General features: G+C 46.9%; 1 protein-coding gene across 3 annotated transcripts in view; it reads left to right on the forward strand.

Moving 5' to 3' along the window:
- ATP7B (ATPase copper transporting beta) overlaps positions 1-21773 on the forward strand; it is a 72832-nt gene that overhangs the window by 27761 nt on the left and 23298 nt on the right. For all 3 annotated transcript variants that reach the window (XM_045978409.1, XM_045978408.1, XM_045978410.1), the window contains 5 exons: positions 4092-5322; positions 11463-11720; positions 13624-13787; positions 18198-18359; positions 20458-20534. In XM_045978409.1, the coding sequence (XP_045834365.1) occupies positions 4137-5322; positions 11463-11720; positions 13624-13787; positions 18198-18359; positions 20458-20534 (1847 nt within the window). In that variant the 5' untranslated portion in view covers positions 4092-4136. The remainder of the gene's footprint in view (positions 1-4091; positions 5323-11462; positions 11721-13623; positions 13788-18197; positions 18360-20457; positions 20535-21773) is intronic.

A 21773-nucleotide genomic window follows, 5' to 3' on the forward strand; every position in this document is an offset into this window, starting at 1 on the left:
AGGAGATTGAAGGTTATGATTTGTTTTAAGGAGGCAGTTCTGCTTATTAAGATATTATATTGGGATGCCTGAGTGGCTCAGTGGATTAAAGCCTCTGCCTTCGGCTCAGGTCACCATCCCAGGGTCCTGGGATCTGCTCAGCAGGGAGTCTGCTTTCCCTCCTCTCTCTCTGCTTGCCTCTCTGCCTGCTTATGATCACTCTCTGTCAAATAAATAAATAAAATCTTTTAAAAAAAAGATATTAAGGTGAGCATCCTTGAATATCTTAGTTTTTCTTTCATCTTTTTCAATTAAAAAAGTATTTAATACCAGTTGTGATCTAGTCATGGTTCTAAATTTTCTTTATACTCGCGTTATTTTAACTTTTAAACTAATTATTTTTTAGAATTTGGTAACACGTGTACAGTAGACAAGAGGTTATACACTGAAAAGTAACTCTTCCTTCAGCCCCTTCTTGCCTCAGCCCTAGATCCTCCTCAAATTCTCCCAGAGACAGTCCATGCATTTGTAGCCAACTCTGTGTCTAATATTCTTTTTCTCACAGACAGTGCTGGCATGCTATGATAGACTTCCTGTGGTGGCCCTCCCAGTGAACTACTCCTTGTATTTAAGTTCTTCTGTAAATGCCTCCATATTGGCTGAGCTTGGCCACGTGACTGGCTTTGGCCAACCGTGACTTAGCGAGTGTGATGCAGGCAGAGGCTTGGTAGGTGCTTGCACATTGGAACTTGTTCTCTGGGAATGTTCACGATTGTGACACTGCCGCTCAGAACCCAGAAACCAGCAACTGTGAGGTACCCAACCTTCTCTTCACAGAAGAGAACCGAGGTCCCTGTCCATGGCTATTATAGCCACCAGCCAGCATCAACCTGCCAGCCATGTGATGGACAGACCATCTTCTTGGGAGTAGAACCTCCAACCCCACTGACACCACTCCAGATGATGCTATGAGGAGCAGAGACAGGCTTTCCCTGCTGAGCCCCGTCCACACTGAGACCATGTGAGCTGTTCTGAGCCACTGGATTTGGGTTTTCATGCAGCAACAGAGAACTGAAACACTGTAGTCACTCTGTATTCTGTTTCCTGCTTTTTTTCACTGAGTATTTGATAATCAATCTATTTCAGTATATGTAGAGTTACCTCATTCCCTTTTTTAAGAGCTGGATAGTAGTCCTTTGTATGGCTCTGTAGTGATTGAATTAATCAACTTATTGATGGACATTTATGTTTTCAGTACTTTGCCGTCAATATCTTCACTGCGTGCTTGCTTTTATACATGAACAAGTATATTTATTGAGTAAATTCTTAGAAATGGAGTTGCTGGGTCAAAGAATCTTTGGCTCCATCATTTTAATATGCACTGCCAAACTGCCCTTAAGAGAGGTTACACCCCAGCCGTAAGGCAATGCTGTTGGAATGTCACATTTCTGCCTTGCTATTGTGTTGGCTTATATTGAAAAGGCATTTACATTTCCTTTTTGATGACCTTCCTTTTTTCCTGGTGGGTAGTTGGCCTTTTTCTTTTTAGAAGGAGCTCTTTATATTTTAAAAGAATTAGCTCTTCTTCAATATGAAGCAAATCTTTTCTCCCCCTCCATTTCTCATTTATCTTTTTCCTTGGTTAGAGCAATGTTTTCTCTTAATTGTGTTTAGGTTTAGGGACACCTGGGTGGCTCAGTGGATTAAGCCTCTGCCTTCGGCTCAGGTCATGGTCTCAGGGTCCTGGGATCCAGCCCCACATCGGGCTTTCTGCTCAGCGGGGAGCCTGCTTCCCCCTCTCTCTCTGCCTGCCTCTCTGCCTACTTGTGATCTCTTTGTCAAATAAATAAAATCTTTAAAAAAAAAATTGTGTTTAGATTTTTCAGTCTTCTGCAGCTTTGGGATTTTCTTGTTTTTCTATTTCTTTTTTCATGTTTAGACATTCCCCTGCCTGAGAATACAATGGATATTCTCCTGTGTTTTCTTGTTGTATTATTACTGTTTTGCTTTTTTAAAAAAAAAATATTTATTTATTTATTTGACAGAGAGATAGCACAAGTAGGCAGAGCTGCAAGCAGAAGGAGAAGGAGAAGCAGGCTCTCCACTGAGCAGGGAGCCCAATGTGGGGCTAGATACCAGGACCCTGGGATCATGACCTGAGCCGAAGGCAGAGGCTTAACCGACTGAGCCACCCTGGTGCCCCACTGTTTTGCTTTTTACGTCTTCATCTCTGAACTACCTGAAATATCTCTTGATATATAGGCTCCAAATTCTATTTTTCCTAGCTGTCCATTAAAACTGTCATGCCATGCCATCCTTATGTACTGCATTTCCGTATTTATACCACAGGTAATCTAAGTATATATTTATTTAATGCCATAAACTCTTTTGAGTTGCCAGCCCATAAATTACTTACTTTCTCTGCTACTTTAGGACACACTACAGCGAATTTTATTTTATTTTATTTTTTTAAAAGATTGTATTTATCTATTTGACAGAGAGAGATAGCGAGAGAGGGAACACAAGCAGGAAGAATGAGAGAGGGAGAAGCAGACTTCTGACTGAGCAGAGAGCCGGATGCAGGGCTCGTTCCCAGGACCCTGGGACCATGACCTGAGCTGAAGGCAGACACTTAACGACTGAGCCACCCAGGCGCCCCTACAGTGAATATTTCTTAAAACAATTCTTTGTAATTGTTAATCCCAGACTAGTTTAAGTTTTCCTTTGTGGATGTACAAATTAACATTTATAGTCTGCTTTGAAAATTATTTAAACTTTAATTTTATTAAGCTGCTCAAAAGCTACAGTTGGAAAGATGGGCATTTTATGCACAGGAATATGGAGGAGATCATTCCATGTAACTGAGATTCATCTGGAGATATAAGTAGGATTCTGAAGGGACAGAGAGTGGTGTGCTTTCTGATCCTGTGCCATACAGGAAGGCCTGTTCCCGAATTTCAGAAGCACATAATAGCACTGGTATAAAAACTAAATCTAATCAGGAGCGTGGGGAGGCTGGGACCCTGCGAAAGGAAGATTTGGTTTTGCTAATAGAATGGCTGAAGCCACTTCGTTATGGAAAAAAAGAAGTCAGGAAATTATGCTTGTACTCTGATACATTAAGAAAATGCATCCATTTAATTTGGGGAAGCCCTTGTGATTAAAAGTAATGACTACAACTGTCCTGGACGCCCAGGGGGGCAGTGCCACTCAGTGGAGGCAAAACTGAGAAGTTCCTCCAGCCTTGCCCCTCCTGCCCCTTTGGTGCAGCCACACATGCTCATTTCCCCTGGCTCATGCGGCATACTTCCAGACCTTTTATCTCACAGGCCTGTGGTCTGACCCCACGGGGCTCGGCAGGTCTGCATTTGGAACAGGTGCCTATGGTTGTTAAATTTAAGCCCTGCTATGAGAATGAATGGACACCCCGGGAAAGAGACAGAATTAAAGTGTTGCCCAATGGACGTAAGTGCATTGCAGTGGGATCCAAACTGTGCAGGGAGATTTCAGGAGACCCCCACAGGTGGGCCAGCCACACCACGCTGTTCCATGCCCCTGAGTGCTGTCACACTCTCTTTCTTCCTGAGAGAAACCTGCACTTCTAGGTAAGAAAACACACGTTGCAGGGCACCTGGGTGGCTCAGTGGGTTAAAGCCTCTACTTTCTGCTCAGGTCATGATCCCAGGGTCCGGGGATCGAGCCCCACATCGGGCTGTCTGCTCAGCAGGGAGCCTGCTTCCCTCCTCTCTCTCTCTGCCTGCCTCTCTGCCTACTTGTGATCTCCCTCTCTGTCAAATAAATAAATAAAATCTTAAAAAAAAAAAAAAAAAGAAAACCCATGTCGCTAAGGTGGGCAGTTGATGTCTAGGTTCGGAGTCACAGAATGTTCGAGCTGAAAAACCCATCAGAGCCATTTCATTTGGTCAATCATGTTTTTGTAGCTTTCCTTCCCTGCGTTTTACAATCTTAAACTCTCGGGCCGTGTTGACACCGGTGGCATTGTTTTTCCTTTTCTCAGTGCCGGACAAGCTGGGCTATTTTAGCAAATACTTAGTTTCAAGGATTAAAAAAAAAAAAAAAAAAAAAAGAAATGTTCTTTCTTTTCCCTTTAGATCTTGTCTAAACTTTCTTTGCCCACTCGTGCCCGGGAGCCAGCAATGAAGCAGAGTTTTGCCTTTGACAATGTCGGCTACGAAGGCGGCCTGGACGCTGTGGACCCCCCTCAGACGGCCACCGGCACCATCAGCATTTCGGGCATGACTTGCCAGTCGTGTGTAAAGTCTATCGAGGGCCGGATTTCCAGCCTGAAAGGCATTGTTAGCATTAAAGTTTCCCTGGAACAGGGCAGTGCGACAGTGAGGTATGTGCCGTCCATCCTGAGCCTGCCGCAGATTTGCCGTCACATTGAGGACATGGGCTTCGAGGCCAGTGTCGCAGAAGGAAAGGCTGCCTCCTGGCCCTCGAGGTCCTCGCCTGGCCTCGAGGCTGTGGTCAAGCTTCGAGTGGAAGGCATGACCTGCCAGTCGTGCGTCAGCTCCATCGAAGGCAAGCTCGGGAAACTGCAGGGAGTAGTGAGAGTCCGAGTGTCCCTCAGCACCCAGGAGGCAGTCATTACTTACCAGCCTTACCTGATTCAGCCCCAGGACCTCAGGGACCACGTCAGCGACATGGGCTTTGAAGCTGTCATCAAGAACAAAGTGGCGCCCGTAAGCCTAGGACCCATTGATATCGGACGCTTACAGAGCTCCAACCCAAAGACCGCTTTGGCTTCTGATAACCAGCCTCTCAATAACTCTGAGACCTCGGAGCACCAAGGGAGCCACACGGTCACCCTGCAACTGAGAGTAGATGGAATGCACTGTACGTCTTGTGTCCTGAATATTGAAGAAAACATAGGCCAGCTCCCGGGGGTTCAAAGTGTTCAAGTGTCCTTGGAGAGCAGAATGGCCCAAGTACAGTACGACCCTTCTCTTGTCACCGCCACCGCCCTGCAGAGGGCCATCGAAGCGCTTCCACCTGGGAACTTCAAAGTCTCTCTTCCAGATGGTGTGATAGGAAATGGGACAGGTCGAAGGTCTTCCAACCGCGTCGTCCCCGCCCCCACGCCAAGACCCCAGGTGCCGGGGGTGTGTGATACTGTGGTGCTCGCCATTGCTGGCATGACCTGTGCGTCCTGTGCCCAGTCCATCGAGGGCCTCATCTCCCAAAGGGAAGGGGTACAGCAAATATCCGTCTCCGTGGCTGATGGGACCGGAGTGGTGCTCTATGATCCGTCTGTTACTAACCCAGAAGAACTCCGAGCTGCTGTTGAGGAAATGGGATTTGAGGCTTCAGTCATTTCTGGTATGTGGTGGACCCACGTGAAGTGCACCCTGGGGTCTCCTCCTCTGCTTACAATAGAGGGCCTGCAGGGTGGGGTGGGGAGGGCACGCTTGCTGCTCACCTGTCAACAGGGTTGACCGAATTCTGCAGCTTTTCCTTGTGTGTTAAGTGTGTTCATGTAGAAGAAATAGAATTTTCTGGTGTGTAGATTCTGCCTCTCATGGAGCTGGGACTAAAATGCTAAGCTCTTCAGTTTTTTTTTCCTGAAGAGAACTCCAATTCTGTGTTCTTTAAAAAAAAAAAAAAGAGTCCTGTGGGAGCATCAGGACCTTCTCTCTCCAAAGGAACCATCATCACGTTCTGCGATTTCTCTGCTGAACAAAATAGTACAAGCAGAACCTTAGTCTCACCACCGGGAGCACATTCCGTTGAAAGTGGGCATTAAGGAGGGGATGCTGTGATGATGGCTTGCCCTCCTCCGTGGCCGTGGGGAGAGGCGCACATTTCTGCCGTGGGACCTGTGGGACCTGTGAGCAGTGGCCTCTGCCCAGAGCCAATGTTGTAGCGCAGCAGGCCGAGTCCCGTGTGAGCCGTCAGGGGCAGGGGACGGGGTGGGGAGCTGGAGGCAGCTCAGGTGTGCTGGGGTTGTCTCGACTAGTGGCTGAGCATGAGCACTCAGGAGGCGGTGGGGCCGGCCGGACAGCAGGTGGGCCACTCCGAATGGGCCGCGTGTCCAGGTGAGCCGGACTTCACTGCAAAGGTGAGGGGTGTCAGCAGTGGGTTTTAATCCAGAGGCCATGCAGGGGAGTCCACGCTAGAGCAAGCTGGTTGCTGTCAGTGCAGAGTGGACTGAGGCTCGGAGGGCTCACAGGATGTGGGGCTGGAGAGCAGGGGATGGATTAGAACGACATCCAGGAGGTTGCATCCGGCAAGCTTGGTCCAGGTGAGGCCTGTGATACGGCGGGCCGGGGAGGAAGGGTAGAGCCTGTGGCCAGACCAAGCTGCGGGAGGACAGCAGAGTGTTGGGCTGAATTCTGGCAGAGTGGGGCTGGAAATGCGGATTTGGGTGGTGGGAGCCAGGGGAGGTGGCAAAAGGCCGGGGAAAGGGAGTGTGATCTGGGACAGGCAGAGGGAGGAACATGATGGCCCTGATGTGGAAGGAAAGGTATCTAGAGAACGAGATTTTCACAGACAAGGACAGCACCCTGGAAGTAAAGGAAGCTGTTTCAAGGAGGCAGGTTACGGGGCCTCAGGCTCCATGTAACTAGGAGGCGGTAGCTCGGGTGAAGGGGTGCCTGGCTGCGTGGTAGGGGGAGGCGCAGCCCTCCAGGAGCTTAGCTGAGGAGGGACGGAGATGATAGATGGGAAGGGGGTTTGCAGAGAGGCTGAAGATGAGGGAGAGCTGGACATGCAAGGGACAACTGTGTTTTCCTGGCTTCGATCCTGAGATGCAGGTCCTGGACTTCTGTTACAGTCTGCGAGTTACAGATGGGACCAGGCCGGTAGAGCCCCATCAGCCTGTGTGGCAGCCTGGGCCGTAGGGCGGTGGCCAGCCCGGCTCTCGGAAGGGCTCGTGGCCAAAGACCCGTGGCCATGCTCAGGGCCAGCCGGGCTTGGGTTTCCCACATCCACCTCGCGGTAGCCGCCAAGATAAAGTGTGTCTCCTTGAAAAGTTCGCTCTGCCGCGGTACTTCCCTGCACACACACCCTTATAGGGAGTGGGTAGGTCATGTAGAATGACTTGGCCCTGTTCTGCACTTTGTCTTTTGTACCCGGTTTCAGGAAGGTTTGTTTTTAAACAAAAATCAATAAGGAAAACACAATGGAACAGTAAATCCTGTACTTGAAAGGTAGGAAAGGTAGTACAGAGTCATCATCTGCTGTATTTGTATGAGGTTTCAAGTCTTTCAACAGTAGAATCAGGTTGTTGGCAGGAAAAAGAAATTTGCATTGAACTGCATAATCCAGAGTAACTGGATTTGACTAAATAAATCTAGAAAGAAAAGAGCAGTGCTTTTCATTGGCCAGAATTATGAGAATTATGTTTTTAGCTCAAGAGGTATTTAGTGTACCAGATATAACAAATAAAGATATAGGACACCTAGTTAGATTTGAATTTCAGGTAAGCAGTGAATACTGTTGACAAAGTGTGTCCCGTGCAATATTTGGGACATACTTATACTAAGAAGTTATTTGCTTTTTATATGAAATTCAAATTTAGCTGGGCATTTGTACTTCACCTGGTGGTCTTTAAAACTTAGGATAACCCATGAGTACCCTGGTACCATCTTTCTAGCCACTTAAATGCTGAGAAGGCATTATTTGTATTTGGTTGGTCATTCTGGAACAATCAGGAAGAGGAACTCCTTGATCACAGTCTTCAAAACCATTTTGTTTCTCCTTGGACTCAGCAGCATCCAGCACATAGTAGGTATTTGTGGGTGGGAGGGGTGGAAGAGAAAGAAAAGGCTGGGACAGGCGGGCTCACGGGGTAACTCAGTGGCAGGACTTAACCCACGGCACGACTCAGAAAATGTTAGAGAGAGCTGAGTAACCACACCGGGGATGGGAAGGAAACCGAGAGATGACTGAAAGCAGGAGGGTCTGAGGGAAGAGGGCCCCCGAGAGCCGGGCGCTGAGCCTGCCTGGTACCAGCCGGCAGCACTGGAACTTCTAAGGCAGAGGCTGTGGCTAGGAGCTGGTCTCCCAGTAGGTAGGTGGGAAACCCTTTGGGCTTTCCCTCTTTCTGTCCTGTTGTTTCCCACTGGTTATCTCCCATGTGCCAGATTTAATCAGAAGCCAGTTAGCAAGGGAGCCTGGGAAAAGTGGTTTAGCGGGGGTCAGCCCCCTTGACGATAGCGCTGGGAGAGGGAAGGGAGCAGTCTGAGAGCGTGTGGGCAAGTGGCGGGCAATGAATTTTGGCCAGCTTACTGGACAGCTAAATATATAGACCTGGTTTGTATCTAGAAATCAGCTCTGCGTGTGTGCACTGGTTTGCATGGTAAGCATTGTCTGAATGAATGAATGAACAGATGAAGGACTATATGAATATACCATGAGGAAAAGTCATCTGTCACGTGCAACATGTTCCCCTCACCCTTGTAAATGGGCAGTGTCCCTCTGGGGGCACTGTTCCGTGATCCCAGCATGTGTCACGGGGCTTCTGGATCCCAGGCACTGTGCCGGCTGCCGTGAGTGCTCAGAGGCAGTCCAGGACCTGCCCACATGTGGTTCCTGCTTGACCACGGAAGCATCTCAGAGACCCATCATCCGAGGCAGGCTGGAATAAATGTGACAAGGAAAGTGTAGGTAGAGCGCTCTTGAGATTCGGAAGGGAAAGAGAGAATCCAGCATCTGGGCTTGATGATTAGAGGTGACTTTGGAGCTGGGCTTGAGTCAGACTTAATAGAGAGGGTCTCAGCAGGCAGCAAAGGGCAGGACTGCACCAGACAAGATGGAGGAGACCCAGCACAGGCCCGCGGGCGGGAGTCCTCCTGCTCTGTCTTGGGAACGGTCTGGCTTGGGTGGAAATAGAATATAAGTAATGGGAGATAAGGTCAGCCAGGCCAGCACTCTAGTGCAAGCCACCATCCTCTGTGTCCTGGATCCTGGAAGAGGCTCGGAACTAGTCTCCCTGCTTCTGAGCCTTTCAGCCTTACAGTCTGTTTCCTGCCCAGCATTCACAGTGTTCCTGTTACTCTGCTGATACTCTGAAACCTTCCCGTCTATATTTGAGAGGGAGTCCTTAGGGAGCTCTAGAAGCCCCCTCACTGACTCCCCACCTTTCTAACCCCTTCCTAGTCCTCCCAGTCTAGAATATGCTTTCCCCAGTATCCACATGGTGCACTTCATTTCATCATTATTCTGGGCTTTTACCAAAGTGTATATAATTTATATTTAGAAATGCATAGATTTGCATCATACATGGTGGTTTTGTAATCTCTTTCACCCCGCAGTTTATCATAAACATGCTTATAGGTCCATCTATACGTCTGTGACGCCATGTGCAGTGGCTACATAGCATTCCGTTGTGGGGATGCGATATAACTTAGTTTCCAGTTGGACTGTTAGCATCTCCTTTGTGTGTGTGTGATTGTAGATAATACTAATAGCACTTTTTGAGGCTACATTTTTTGCACATACTTAGTTATTTCCTTACGATAAATACCTGAAAGTGTTCATTCCTGGGTCATAGAATATGAACTTTATTTCATTCCATTACAAATATTTATTGTGCCTCTGCTAAGTGCCAAGTAGTTAGAGGTACTGTTTTTGATAATATTGTCAAGTAGACTTCCAGAAAGTCAAACCAATTTACATGCCCACCCATAGTCTTAGTGTAGATGAATAAAAAAATGGGACCCAGTAATACAGACTTTTTTGGGTTTTGTTAGTTCATTTCAACTTTCTTTAACGATCTCCAGAAACCCAGAATTTAGGTGAGTTAAATCTCCCAGTGTGGGAGAATGGCAATGTGTAGATTGTAAGTTAGTAAAGGAGTCCAAAATTCTTTGTAATAGGACAAATATTATTAAAAGTGTTGACCACAATATTTGGATAGAAAGACAGGTGAATCCAGAAAACAGGTGATGGACTAGGAAAATGGGGAGGAGTTGAACAGGTGCAGGGGGGTTGGACAGGTACAGTGCAGGTGGATGGGTGCAGGAGATAGAATGTTGAGAGGTTGTGGCCATAAAACAGCTTTTGTGAGTTTGGTATCCAAAGGGCAGAGTTATTTTGAACAATGACCGGGTCCAGGAGTGTATAGCTGTGCTGGTTGGGGAGGTGTGGTCTCTGCATCAAGAAGGTAGAGAGGCCCTGTGAGGCCAGAGCTCTGGAGGGTGCCCATGCAGGTGCTGAAAGGGCCAGTCAGCTGGACAGTTCGAATGAGTGGAAGCAGTTTTAAGCACCTTTCAGAAAATGAGCAAAACGTCCAGGATGTGAGATTTATTTAGAAAAACTTGAAAGGTACAGCCTATTGTCAGTACACGTTAATGCCAACTTCTGTCTTCTGTAGCTTGGATTTTCAAATAACGAGAGTTCTTATATCATTGTTAAACGATATAATTATCTTTTGTATATACTCTTAAAAGTACTTTCTGTCATCAAAATTGTGTGACTTTGTGGAGTGATGGAAACTCTAGGTCTCGATCTGGGCGACTAGTTACAATGTGGGACCATATGTGGTGGGCAGAGAAATGGACCCCAACGATGTCTGCGCCCTCGTCCCCAGAACTCATCGAGGGGAAGGATGGTCTTTTCAGTTTATGTGCTGAATCAACTGGGTATCCAAATGGGAAGAGATTCGCCTTAACTCTCACCTCGTAACCTACCCGAAGTTAATTTGCTGTGTGGCAAATACTGTGGAAGTTTATGAACGTAACAGCTTCTGGAAGGAAGCAGTATGAGTATTTTCAGTGTTGAGCTGGACAGATCTGCTACCGGAGCACAAAACATGCCAACCTAAAGCTGGTTTCGTTGGTCCGTAAGTTGGGCCTCTGTCCCAAGAGCCACCGTGAGCTGGGAGTGCGGGGGCAGAACACAGCCCTGCGCGGGTACGGGCAGCGCGGACGCCTGACAAGGACTCGTGTCCTGAACACATCCGGGACGCAGGCAAACAACAGGGAAAGGCGAACAACTCACTAAAGGGCTTTGGGGTGTCCACTGGGTTCTTGTGGGGAGAAGCAAACCTCTGCTAAGGAGAATGGGATCCTCAGTGCTTAAAGGCACAGGTCCTGGGGGTGAAGAGACCTGCTTTAGAAGCTCTGTTACTTAGTGCCGGCGGGGTCGAAAGCACATTTAAAATTTCTTTAACCCATTTCTGTCTGTACAATGGGGATGATAGCCTCTGTACCACTGAGAGCTATTTTAAAGGAGGTCATCCCTGTGCTTAGTGGAGGGCCTGGTGAGTTCTTGTTGTTGTCATTGTCTGATTAGAGCACTCCTCCTGCTGGAACATTCCATTCTTGAGTATTGGCATCTTCTCATATGTCTGCGATTGTGTGCCTCTGTCTCTGCGGGGGGCGGGGGACAGTGATGGGAACCAAACCCCATGGAGCTTCCTCAAGAGCTTTCATTTGCATAGTGTCAGGCTTGAACTTCTGTTCTAAAAAAAGTTATTTGTTGTTCCAATCTGAATGATTTCTTATGTTTTCTCCTAGAAAACTATTCCACCAACCATGTTGGAAACCACAGTGCGGGGAATTCCCCAGCGCCCCCTGCAGCTGGCGTTCCTGCGTCTGTGCAGGAAGTGGCTCCCCGTGCCGGGGGGCTCCCTAAAAACCACAACTCCGGCTCCTCGTCCAAGCCCCCACAGGCCTCTACCACGGTGGCTCCCCAGAAGTGCTTTCTACAGATCGCAGGCATGACCTGTGCATCCTGTGTGTCCCACATAGAGAAGAGCCTGCAGAAGGAAGCAGGTAGGAGTTGTGCCCCAGCCTTCCCCTGGGGAGGCTACGGGAGGCCGTCAGACGCTGCGGGCGGCAGAATGGGCGCCGGGCTCTCCCGCCACAGTCCTCACTGCCTCCCTCAGCTCAGCAGCAGCCCTGGTCATCGGGCAGCAGGTTCATAGTATGACAGCAGAGAGGTCTGTCTGATGCTCGTGGGCACTAGGCAGTGTGCTCTTCAGGAAATGTTTAGCTTGTTTAAGATACAGTGTATCTCCCAGTGAGCTGGTGATGGGAAGGTCAGTGTGAAGGTTCTGGCACGTTCCGTAGGTAGCTTCCTCAGCTCATCCCAGCAATCATCTCTGTTTTCCCCTCCAGCCCCATCCATCAGCTTCACACTGTCACATGAGTACGTAGCCTGCAGTTTGTGGAGAAGCGGCAATTTTGAACGTCCTGTCCTTTGTCCCTGTACGTCACAGAGTGTTGTGGAAGTGCCACAGTGTTGTCCTCTAGCTGCGTTTCCATTACTGTCTCTTACACCTGAAAGTCCAACCAAAATTCTGTCATAGTCTTTTGTTTGGAAAATACCTTAACCATGACTACCTTGCCAGCAGAGTCACCTTCTCTCTTTCCATGTATCTCTCTGCTCAGACTCCTTGGCCCTCACAGTCAGCCCTAAAGTAGGGTGCTGCATTTCCAGCCGCTGGCTCCCTGTACTGTATAGTGTGCTGGAGTTCTAGAATGACTGTTTGCACATGGAGGCATGCTTGTCCTCCATGGGCTGGCTGCTCATAAAATACCCTAGATCTCACGGGGCCTGTGTTCCTTTTCCTGACTCGAATCCCTCATTTTTAGCCATTATGGCTTCCTTTCTAAAGCACAGTTCTTGCTTTTGTGTGAATGAGTCATGTTTTCCCCTCAAACTCACACAGAAGTGTTAGCAAGGTACAGATCTCGCTGGACTTACGATAGTGTTACATCGCAATAAACCCATCATACCTTGAAAATATCATAAGTCAAAAATACACCTAACCTAGGGAACATCATCATAGCTTGGCCAAGACTGACCTGAAACAGGTCAGGATGTGTATGGATGGTTCACCTTCACGATGGCGCAGCCGACGGGGGCCGAGGCTCTGAGCCACTGCCCAGCATGGCCAGAGTTCTGTATGGCATAGCGCTCGCCCCAGAAAGGGTCCAAACGCAAAATTTGAAGTACGGTTTCTACTGAATGGGTATCCCTTTTGTACCACCATAAAGTCGAAAACCTGTAAACCAAACTGTTGTTGGAAATGGTCTGCAGTCTGGGATTTCTCTACCACTTCTGAAAGGGATTCAAGAGTGGGAAAGAAAGGAAAACTACTTCTGAAAGAGTTTTTCGTGGGTGTGTGAAAAGTGTCCGAAGATAAAAGTGCACCACTGAAGTCCCGGTAGTTGTGAGCTACAGACTGTATCTCTTGCTGTGGGATGTGTGCGCCCTCGGTGTCTTCCTGAGCCTGACTCAGTAGCCCCCAGCCAGCAGCCCAGGCACCGTCTGGGAGCAGGGCGCAGAACCTCAGGCCCACTCCAGACCGACTGAACCAGAATCTGGAGTTTAACAAGGGCCTCGGGTGTTTTGTATCCCATCAAAGTGTGAGAAGCATTGTTCTAGAACACTGGTTCTCACACTTGGCTGGTGCATTAAAGTCGCCTGGGGAGCTTTTAAAAAAAAAGATGGCTGGCGTCCACCTTGAGGGATTTTGATTTAACTGGTCTGAGTTTAGGGCCAGGCATAGTGATTGTTAAAAGCTCCCCAAGTGACCTCATGTGCAGTCAAGTCTGAGAACTCCTGTTCTAGAGGCTTCTGGGGCAGATGCTTTCCTTTGTTAGGTGATGTTGACTGTGTCATCCCAGAGGCCTTGCCTGGAGTGTTACACCTGTGGCCCGATGGTTCCAGGTATTCTGTCGGTGCTGGTTGCCCTCATGGCTGGGAAGGCAGAGGTCAAGTATAACCCAGAAGTCATCCAGCCCCTGGAGATAGCTCGGCTCATCCAGGACTTGGGCTTTGAGGCGACGGTAATGGAAGACTACACAGGCTCCGATGGCGACCTTGAACTCATCGTAAGTGCGGCAGCTGAGCGCGGGCTGGGGCGGGAGCTGGGACCGGAGGGCTGCAGGCCTCTGACGGGGACCCGGAAACTTCTCCCGTTTTGCACATATCCTGCATGTTGTTGGGGTTTTGTTTGGTTGGTTTTCCTTTGAAGCCAACAACAACGACCTGTTCCTTTTGTGAGGAAATGTCAGTCCTGTCACAGTCACGGGGGTGCATCCCACTGTGTGAGGAGGAGGAGGGGGTGAGTGGCGGGAGTGTAGGAAGAAGAAGAGTTTCAATGGCAGCTGTCCAGAGTTGGATTGGAGGGCGCTGAATCTGAACACATTCCAGAAAGCCCGGAGGGAAGCTAGAATGCTAGGGGCGTCTCGAGACCAGAGGTGAGTCAGCGTGGTAACCAGTGCCCTGGTGCCATCACAGCCCGATGCAGGCACGGGGCTGTCTAGAAGGTAGTTGGCGACCAGTGTCCCAAAGCACTCAGTCTGAGGTGAATGCCAGGGTGACAGGGGCGGTGGTGGGCGGGGGGGCATTACTGTTTGCTGTCTCTCCCCTGTCACCAGCTGTACGTGACAGCAGACCATCGCAACAATAGGTGTGTCCAGCATTTCCAACATGCTGTATTCATAAGCACTTGTGTATAAAGCTCTTTTGTGTAAATAAAGGGAGACTTAGGACAAGGAATTGAGTAATACTGTTGTACCGAGAAGGAAGGGTCTCACTCCCTTACTGTGTTTAGTCACTGCCGTTAGTGGTAAGTAAATGTTTGAAGAAAGAGTACTAAGGACACAAGTGGCACTTTGAGCTCTTGATAAGGGGCATTCTTTGTCGAGCAAACCCTTGGCTCTGGTTGGGCCTCCTGGTGTGTGCTCGGGTGAAGTGTACTGCTCTTGGACTTATGGTCCCGGCACCCTGGAGGCCAGAGTGGGGCCCCTGCTGAGACAGACCACTGTGGAAAATCTAGATCATGAATACTATTGGGAAAGGTGAAAATACTGGTTTTTTAAATACACATTTTAATCTTTTTTTTTTTGCCAATAAGAGAAAAAGGTAATAAAGGAGTAAGACAAATGCATAACTCAATTTTTTACTTACTTATATGTATATGTATTTGTCTATAGGTCCAAATGACCAAATCATACAATTTATTCATTAAGTTCATGGGTTTAATTGTGTTGAGAAAAGATAGCTTATACATAAAATTGTATGACATCGTTTTTGAGCTTTAATTTATGCAGGTGTGGGATCCAGTTATGAATAGTTCCTGAAATATGTTACATTTGAATTTAATCTTCACAAGATATTCTTGCACAGAACTGAACATACAGAGTATGGATGAGATATTAAGCACTACAGAACTTTGAACAAAGCAGAGCTAGAACTGTGGAGAGGTTTTACCAGAGTCGTATTTATTGTCTGGGTTCCAGTTTTATTAAAGCTTTTGATTAAATAAAGTATTTTAAATGTTCCAGATTTTTAAGTGTCAGGGTAATATTTGCAAATTGCAACACTCTTGCAATGTAATGCTTGTTAAAACCTAAAGGAATTGAATTACAATGGCTATGGTAATATATAATGTATTCTTTTTTAAAAATTTAAATTCAGTTAATGTATAGTGTATCTAATGATATATCTATATAGATATATCTATATAGATATAGATAGATATAGATATATATAGAGATATATATATCTATATCTATCTATATCTATATAGATATATCATTAGATATACTATACATTAACTGAATTTAAATTTTTATTTTTATATATATATAGATATATCATTAGATATATTTCAGAGGTAGAATCCAGTGATTCATCAGTCTTATGTAATACCCAGTGCTCATCACATCACATGCCCTCATTAATGTCTGTCACTCAGTTACCCCATTCCCCCACCCACCTCCCCTCCAGCAACTCTCAGTTTGTTTCCTATGGTTAAGAGTCTCTTAGGTTTGTCTCCCTCTCTGATTTCATCTTGTTTTATTTTCTCCCTAGTCCCCTGTGATCCTCTTTTATTTTCTTAAATTCCATATGAGTGAGATCATATAATTGTCTTTCTCTAATTATTTCACTTAGCGTGATACCCTCTAGTTCCATCCATGTCATTTCAGATGGCAAGATTTCTTTTTCTGATGGCTGAGTAATATTCCATTGTTTATACGAACCACATCTTCTTTATCCATTCACCTGTCGGTGGACATCTGGGTTCTTTCCATAGTTTGGCTATTGTGAACATTGCTGCTATAAACATTCTGGTGCAGGTGCTCCTTCAGATCACTACATTTGTATCCTTTGGGTAAACACCTAGTAGTGCAATTGCTGGGCCATTAGGGTAGCTCTGTTTTCAGGAACCTCTATACTGTTTTCCAAGCGGCTGCACCAGCTTGCATTCCCACCAACAGTGTAGGAGGGTTCCTCTTTCTCTGCATCCTTGCCAACACCTGTCGTTTCCTGCCTTGTTAATTTTAGCCGTTCTCACTGGTGTGAGGTGGTATTTCATTGCACTTTTGATTTGTATTTCCCTGATGGTGAGTGATGTTTAGCATTCTTTCATGTGTCTGTTGGCCATCTGGATGTCTTTAGAGTGATGTCTGTTCATGTCTTCTGCGCATTTCTTGATTGGACTGTTTGGTCTTTGAGTGTTGAGTTTGGTAAGTTCTTTATAGATTTTGGATACTAGCCCTTTATCTGATATATCATTTCCAAATATCTTCTCCCTTTTTGTTGGTTGGTTGTCTTTTGGTTTTGTCAACTGTTTCCTTTGCTGTGCAAAAGCTTTTGATCTTGATGAAATCCCAATAGTTCATTTTTGCCCTTGCTTCCCTTGCCTTTGCCGTTGTTTCTAGGAAGAAGTTGCTGAGGCTGAGGTCGAAGAGGTTGCTGCCTATGTTCTCTAGGATTTTGATGGATTCCTGTCTCACATTTAGGTCTTTCATCCATTTTGAGTTTATTTTTGTATGTGGTGTAAGGAAATGGTCCAGTTTCATTCTTCTGCATGTGGCTCTCCAATTTTCTGAAAACCATTGGTCAAAGAGACTATCTTTTTTCCATTGGACATTCTTTCTTGCTTTGTTGAAGATTAGTTGACCATAGAGTTGAGGGTCCATTTCTGGGTTATTTATTCTGTTCCATTGATCTGTGTGTCTGTTTTTGTGCCAGTACCATGCTGTCTTGATGGTCATAGCTTTGTAATAGAGCTTGAAGCCTGGAATTGTGATTTTCTTTTTCAACATTCCTTCGTCTATTTGGGATCTTTTCTTATTCCATACAAATTTTAGGATTATTTGTTCCACCTCTATGAAAAAAAGTTGATGGTATTTTGATACGGATTGCTTTTAATGTGTATATTGTATAGGTGGCATAGACGTGTTCACAATATTTGTTGTTCCAGTCCATGAACATGGAATGTTTTTCCATTTCTTTGTGTCTTCCTCAATTTCTTTCATAAGTGTCCTGTAGTTTTCAGTGTACAGATCCTTTGCCTTTTTGGTTAGGTTTATTCCTAGGTTTCTTTTGTTTTTGGTGTAATTGTGTTGTAACTTTGGTGTAATTGATCAATTCCTTCATTTCTCTTTCTTCTCTATCATTGTTAATGTATAAAAATACAACTGATTTCTATGCATTAATTTTATATCTTGCTACTTTGCTGAATTCCTGTATGAGTTCCAACAATTTTGGGGTGGTGTCTTTTGGGTTTTCCACATAAAGTATCATATCATCTGCAAAGAGTGAGAGTTTGACTTCTTTGCCAATTTGGATGCCTTTCTTTTTGTTGCCTGATTGCTGAGGCTAGGACTTCTAATACTATGTTGAACAATAGTGGTGAAAGAGGGCATCCCTGCTGTGTTCCTCACCTTAGGGGAAAAACTCTCAGTTCAGTGAAAACATTTTTTGAGCAATGTTCAAATTGGTCTCAGCAGTTGCTATCATCATCGCGTGTTCAGACACTGTGTGTGGACATTTTATGTCTGTATTTAATGAGTATTCTGAGAAATGGTGACCACTAACACTCAAAAGAGTGACTTGTCTGGCTTGCTGACACCTGTTACAAGGACGGTATGTCTCATGTCAGGCTCTCTTTCTCTCATCCATAAGCACAGTGTGGCAGAAGTGCCATAACAGAGAGGGCAGGGTGGCTTATGAAAGCTCATCCCTGTTGGTCTGTCGCCGTCTGCTTCGTGATTAGCTACGTCTCATTTCCCTGGGTTGGGGACAAATTGCTGTTCACCTGCCCTCAGCCCCGGGGGGAATGTGCAGATCTTGCCCATGGAGTCTGGAGTTGGGAGTCCAGAGCCCTCGGAATGATGCAATGGAAAGAGAAAGGACTCATGGCTGCCTGTTGACCCCACTCCCTGTGGGCTTTCGGTGAGATCCTCTCGATCCCAAGTGAGTAGTATTTTTGTCATTCTGTGTGGCAGATCACGGGGATGACCTGCGCGTCCTGTGTTCACAACATTGAGTCCAGACTCACAAGGACAAACGGCATCACCTACGCCTCTGTGGCCCTTGCCACCAGCAAAGCCCACGTGAAGTTTGATCCTGAAATTATCGGCCCACGGGATATTGTCCGAATTATCGAGGTAAGTCGCTCGTTAGAGCACGTTACACAGACGCCTGTGATGTTGTGCGTCACCTGTACTTCCGTCTAAAAAACGTGCCCATCTTTTTAAAACCAGGGATTGATAAAGGAGAAGGTCACCTAGCCTATCCTTCAACTTTTCCCAGGAAAGTAAAGATGAGTCATTTTAAAATAAACTGAAATTAAGTAAATGTCAGATAACCTGAGGGTGAAAAATCAGTGAATGGGAAAGAAAAGAAAATTATTGTTTTAATTGCAGATATTCCTTGAGAAACATCAATATCAGCAAGATATGTGGCACATTTCATTACCTGATTGTAATTGTAAATATTATTTATGTCTGTACCAAGTATCTATAGACCAAAGGATGGTTGGTAAGGAGAGGACTTACTGCATTTTACCACTATGCTGGGCCTGCTTGACAATGGGAGAGTTCAGTCGTTTCTGGATTGGAAAATCAATTAGAAGAGTTTTCACACACTTCCTCCCTTTGTTCCCTCCCTCGCTTTGTCCACAGACACTCCTCATTTCCTTTATTTTTTATTTATTTTTTTTTTTTTAAGATTTTTTAATTTATTTGACAGATAGAGATTACAAGTAGGCAGAGAGGCAGGCAGAGAGAGAGAGAGGAGGAAGCAGGCTCCCAGCCAGGCAGAGAGCCCGATGCGGGGCTCGATCCCAGGACCCTGGGATCATGACCTGAGCTGAAGGCAGAGGCTTTAACCCGCTGAGCCACCCAGGCGCCCTCTCATTTCCTTTATAAGGTCTGTTTCTAGCAACCATAAGAGGATAAGCATTAGTGGTGATCTGATGGGTTAAGACAGTCCAAACCGAACAAGATGAACTCATCACACCTAAGGGTCAGGATAAACACAGTTCAGCAGGAAGTAATAACGCAGTGAAACCTCCCTCTTGTAGCAGCCTTGACGTTGTCTTTCATTTTCTCTTGGTGTTGTGTGTGCTTAAGAGACATGTCGTCTGTTATATGGCTCAGCAGCGTTCCTTGACGTGCATTAATAAGTCGGCTGCTGCTACTAGAACCTGGCTTCCAGGCAGACAGCAGACTTTCTCTAGCAGATGGGGAGAGATCCCCAGAGAGGTTAAGTTACTCCACTTGCTGGATCCAGCTCAAGGCTGCAGGACTGGCCCTCAAACCCAGACCTCACAGTTCCAAACTCAGCGGCGTTTTGGTTTTTGCCCCAGCACAGGTCTTACAGATCATTTGGCGGGGGGGGCATTGATGAGGCCCAGAAAGCAGACTGATGCGCTGTCAGGAGGGTCCTAGGGGGTGCTTGGAACACATCTCCATCACCTTCTTATTCCTCATGCCCTTCCTGGCCTCCACGCTCCCGGCTGAGCTCAATACAGCAGTATCTCTGTCCTCATCTGGGGTCTATTGTTCATGTCTGGCCCCCGTTCCTGCGACTCTGCTGCCTCTTTCCCTAATGTAATTAGGCTGGTGTTCGTTGTACGAGGATTTTTCTTTAGACGGTCCTAGATGCTCTTTCTCCAATCGTGACTCTTAATTTTCGTTTTAATCATCAGAGTCCCGGGTCCCCTCTGTGTTGTGCTGACCCGCAGGACATTTCCTGGCAGCCTTTCCTGTGTTATTTCATAAAGGGGTCAAATAGGATAAGGTGAAGAGGGTCAGGGAGCCAGGCGGCGAAAGAAATGCTGGAGTCACTCCCTGAAAAGAGCCAGCGGATTGCCGGGCAGTACCCATCTGGCTTCAGGGGAAGCGGGGCCTACAGAGGCTGAAGGAGCCTGGGTCTGCTCTCTGGGGAGAGGCCCAGGTGGGGAGCTCCGAAACCTGTTCCCTGAGCACCAGGCCTTGCCTTTGCCCACAGAAGGACCAGGAGTCCCGTCTGAGGCCATACCCTTGGGGATGATACAGTCTGTGAGCAGAGATGGTGCTGGGCCTCTGACAGGACTTGTAGTGTGATTTGGGTACAGCAGTCATGAGCAGAAAAACCCATAGTCTTTTGAGGGAATTTTTGATTAACTTTCTAATTTCCAAAGACGTAAAATGCTTTCTACCAATGCATGTGTAACCAAGTGCTTTCCTCTTTGTTTCTCACTTCTCTTTTTTTAATAATAAGGAAATCGGCTTTCATGCTTCCCCGGCCCAGAGAAACTCCAGCGCGCATCACTTGGACCACAAGGTGGAAATAAAGCAGTAGGTAGAACAGAAAAGACTCACTGGCGCTCTTGACCAAGTGTCCCCCCATCACCAGACCTGCCTCATTCTGTGGTCATGGGTGTCCCTGCTGTCCTGGCTTCCCACGGCACCCTGTGATGTTAACCCTCTAAGACAATGCTGTCCGACAGAATTCTCTGCGATGACAGAAACATTCTATACCCACACTGCCCAGGGTGGTGGCTACAGGCTACAGAGTAGGTAGTATGACTAAGGAACGGAATTTTTTATTTCATTTAATCTTAACTGATTTTAATTTAAATCACCACTTAGGACTAGTGGCTAACTTAAGTTGGGAGGAAGAGAGTGGATTTTTTTCTTTCATAGCAGAGTATTTTTAGACTTTATTTGAATGGGTTCTAGAAGTAGGGTCTGAGGGCAGGAACTACGGTCATGGGAAAGAACATGGCCTGAGAACAGATGGCCTGAGTTCATTCCTTGTTGCAGACGTTCACTTACTCGGTCAACAAGCACAAGGGTGCAGTTGTAGGCAGGGCACTATGCCAGGTGCTAGGGATGAATAGGACACCGTCCCGGCCTTGGAGGGGCTCTAGCTGGGCTGGGAAAGAGTAGATGAGCAGTGGATCGAGTGGGTTCAGGGGGTTCGGGAAGCCAGCCAGCAGGGGACGCATGATCTGAGGCTCGAAGAGTGAGTGGAAGTTTGCCAGCCTGTGGGGGTAGGGGTTGACTTGAGGGTCTTCTAGGGGCATGGAGACAGGGGTCTTTGGGGACTCCTATGACTGCTGTGGTCAGCATGCCTGGAGCAGGGAAGGACTGACAGGAGAGGCACCTGGAAGGCAAGCGAGGGGCTAATCCTGGGGGACAGGCTGAGAGTCTAAGACTTCGGTCTTGCGGGCCCGTGGTTTGCAGACCGGAGTGGAGGTGTGCTAGGGCTTCCGCAACACGCGGTGGGAATGTCACAAATGCTGACATGAGACCACAGCTGTCCCCTGCGACCCCTATGTCAGATGTCGGTGTTCACCAAGATGGCTTTGCAGTTCTCACTGACTATATTACATAATAGTTTAAAAATCAAATGTAGAAGTAAGTTCGGACTAATAAAATTTTGTTTTTATCTGTTTTTTTTTCTTGGGAGGCTGTATGAAATTTTATTTTGAAAGAAGAACAGCAGGCAGCCATGTGGGCTGGGGTGTTCCCCTTCTTTGGTGCTGGGTTCTCAGTTCTGGGCCTCAGTCCCCACCCCACCCTCCAATAGAT

The sequence above is a fragment of the Meles meles genome, chromosome 14 (assembly GCF_922984935.1).
Source record: "Meles meles chromosome 14, mMelMel3.1 paternal haplotype, whole genome shotgun sequence".
NCBI classification, from domain to species: domain Eukaryota; kingdom Metazoa; phylum Chordata; class Mammalia; order Carnivora; family Mustelidae; genus Meles; species Meles meles.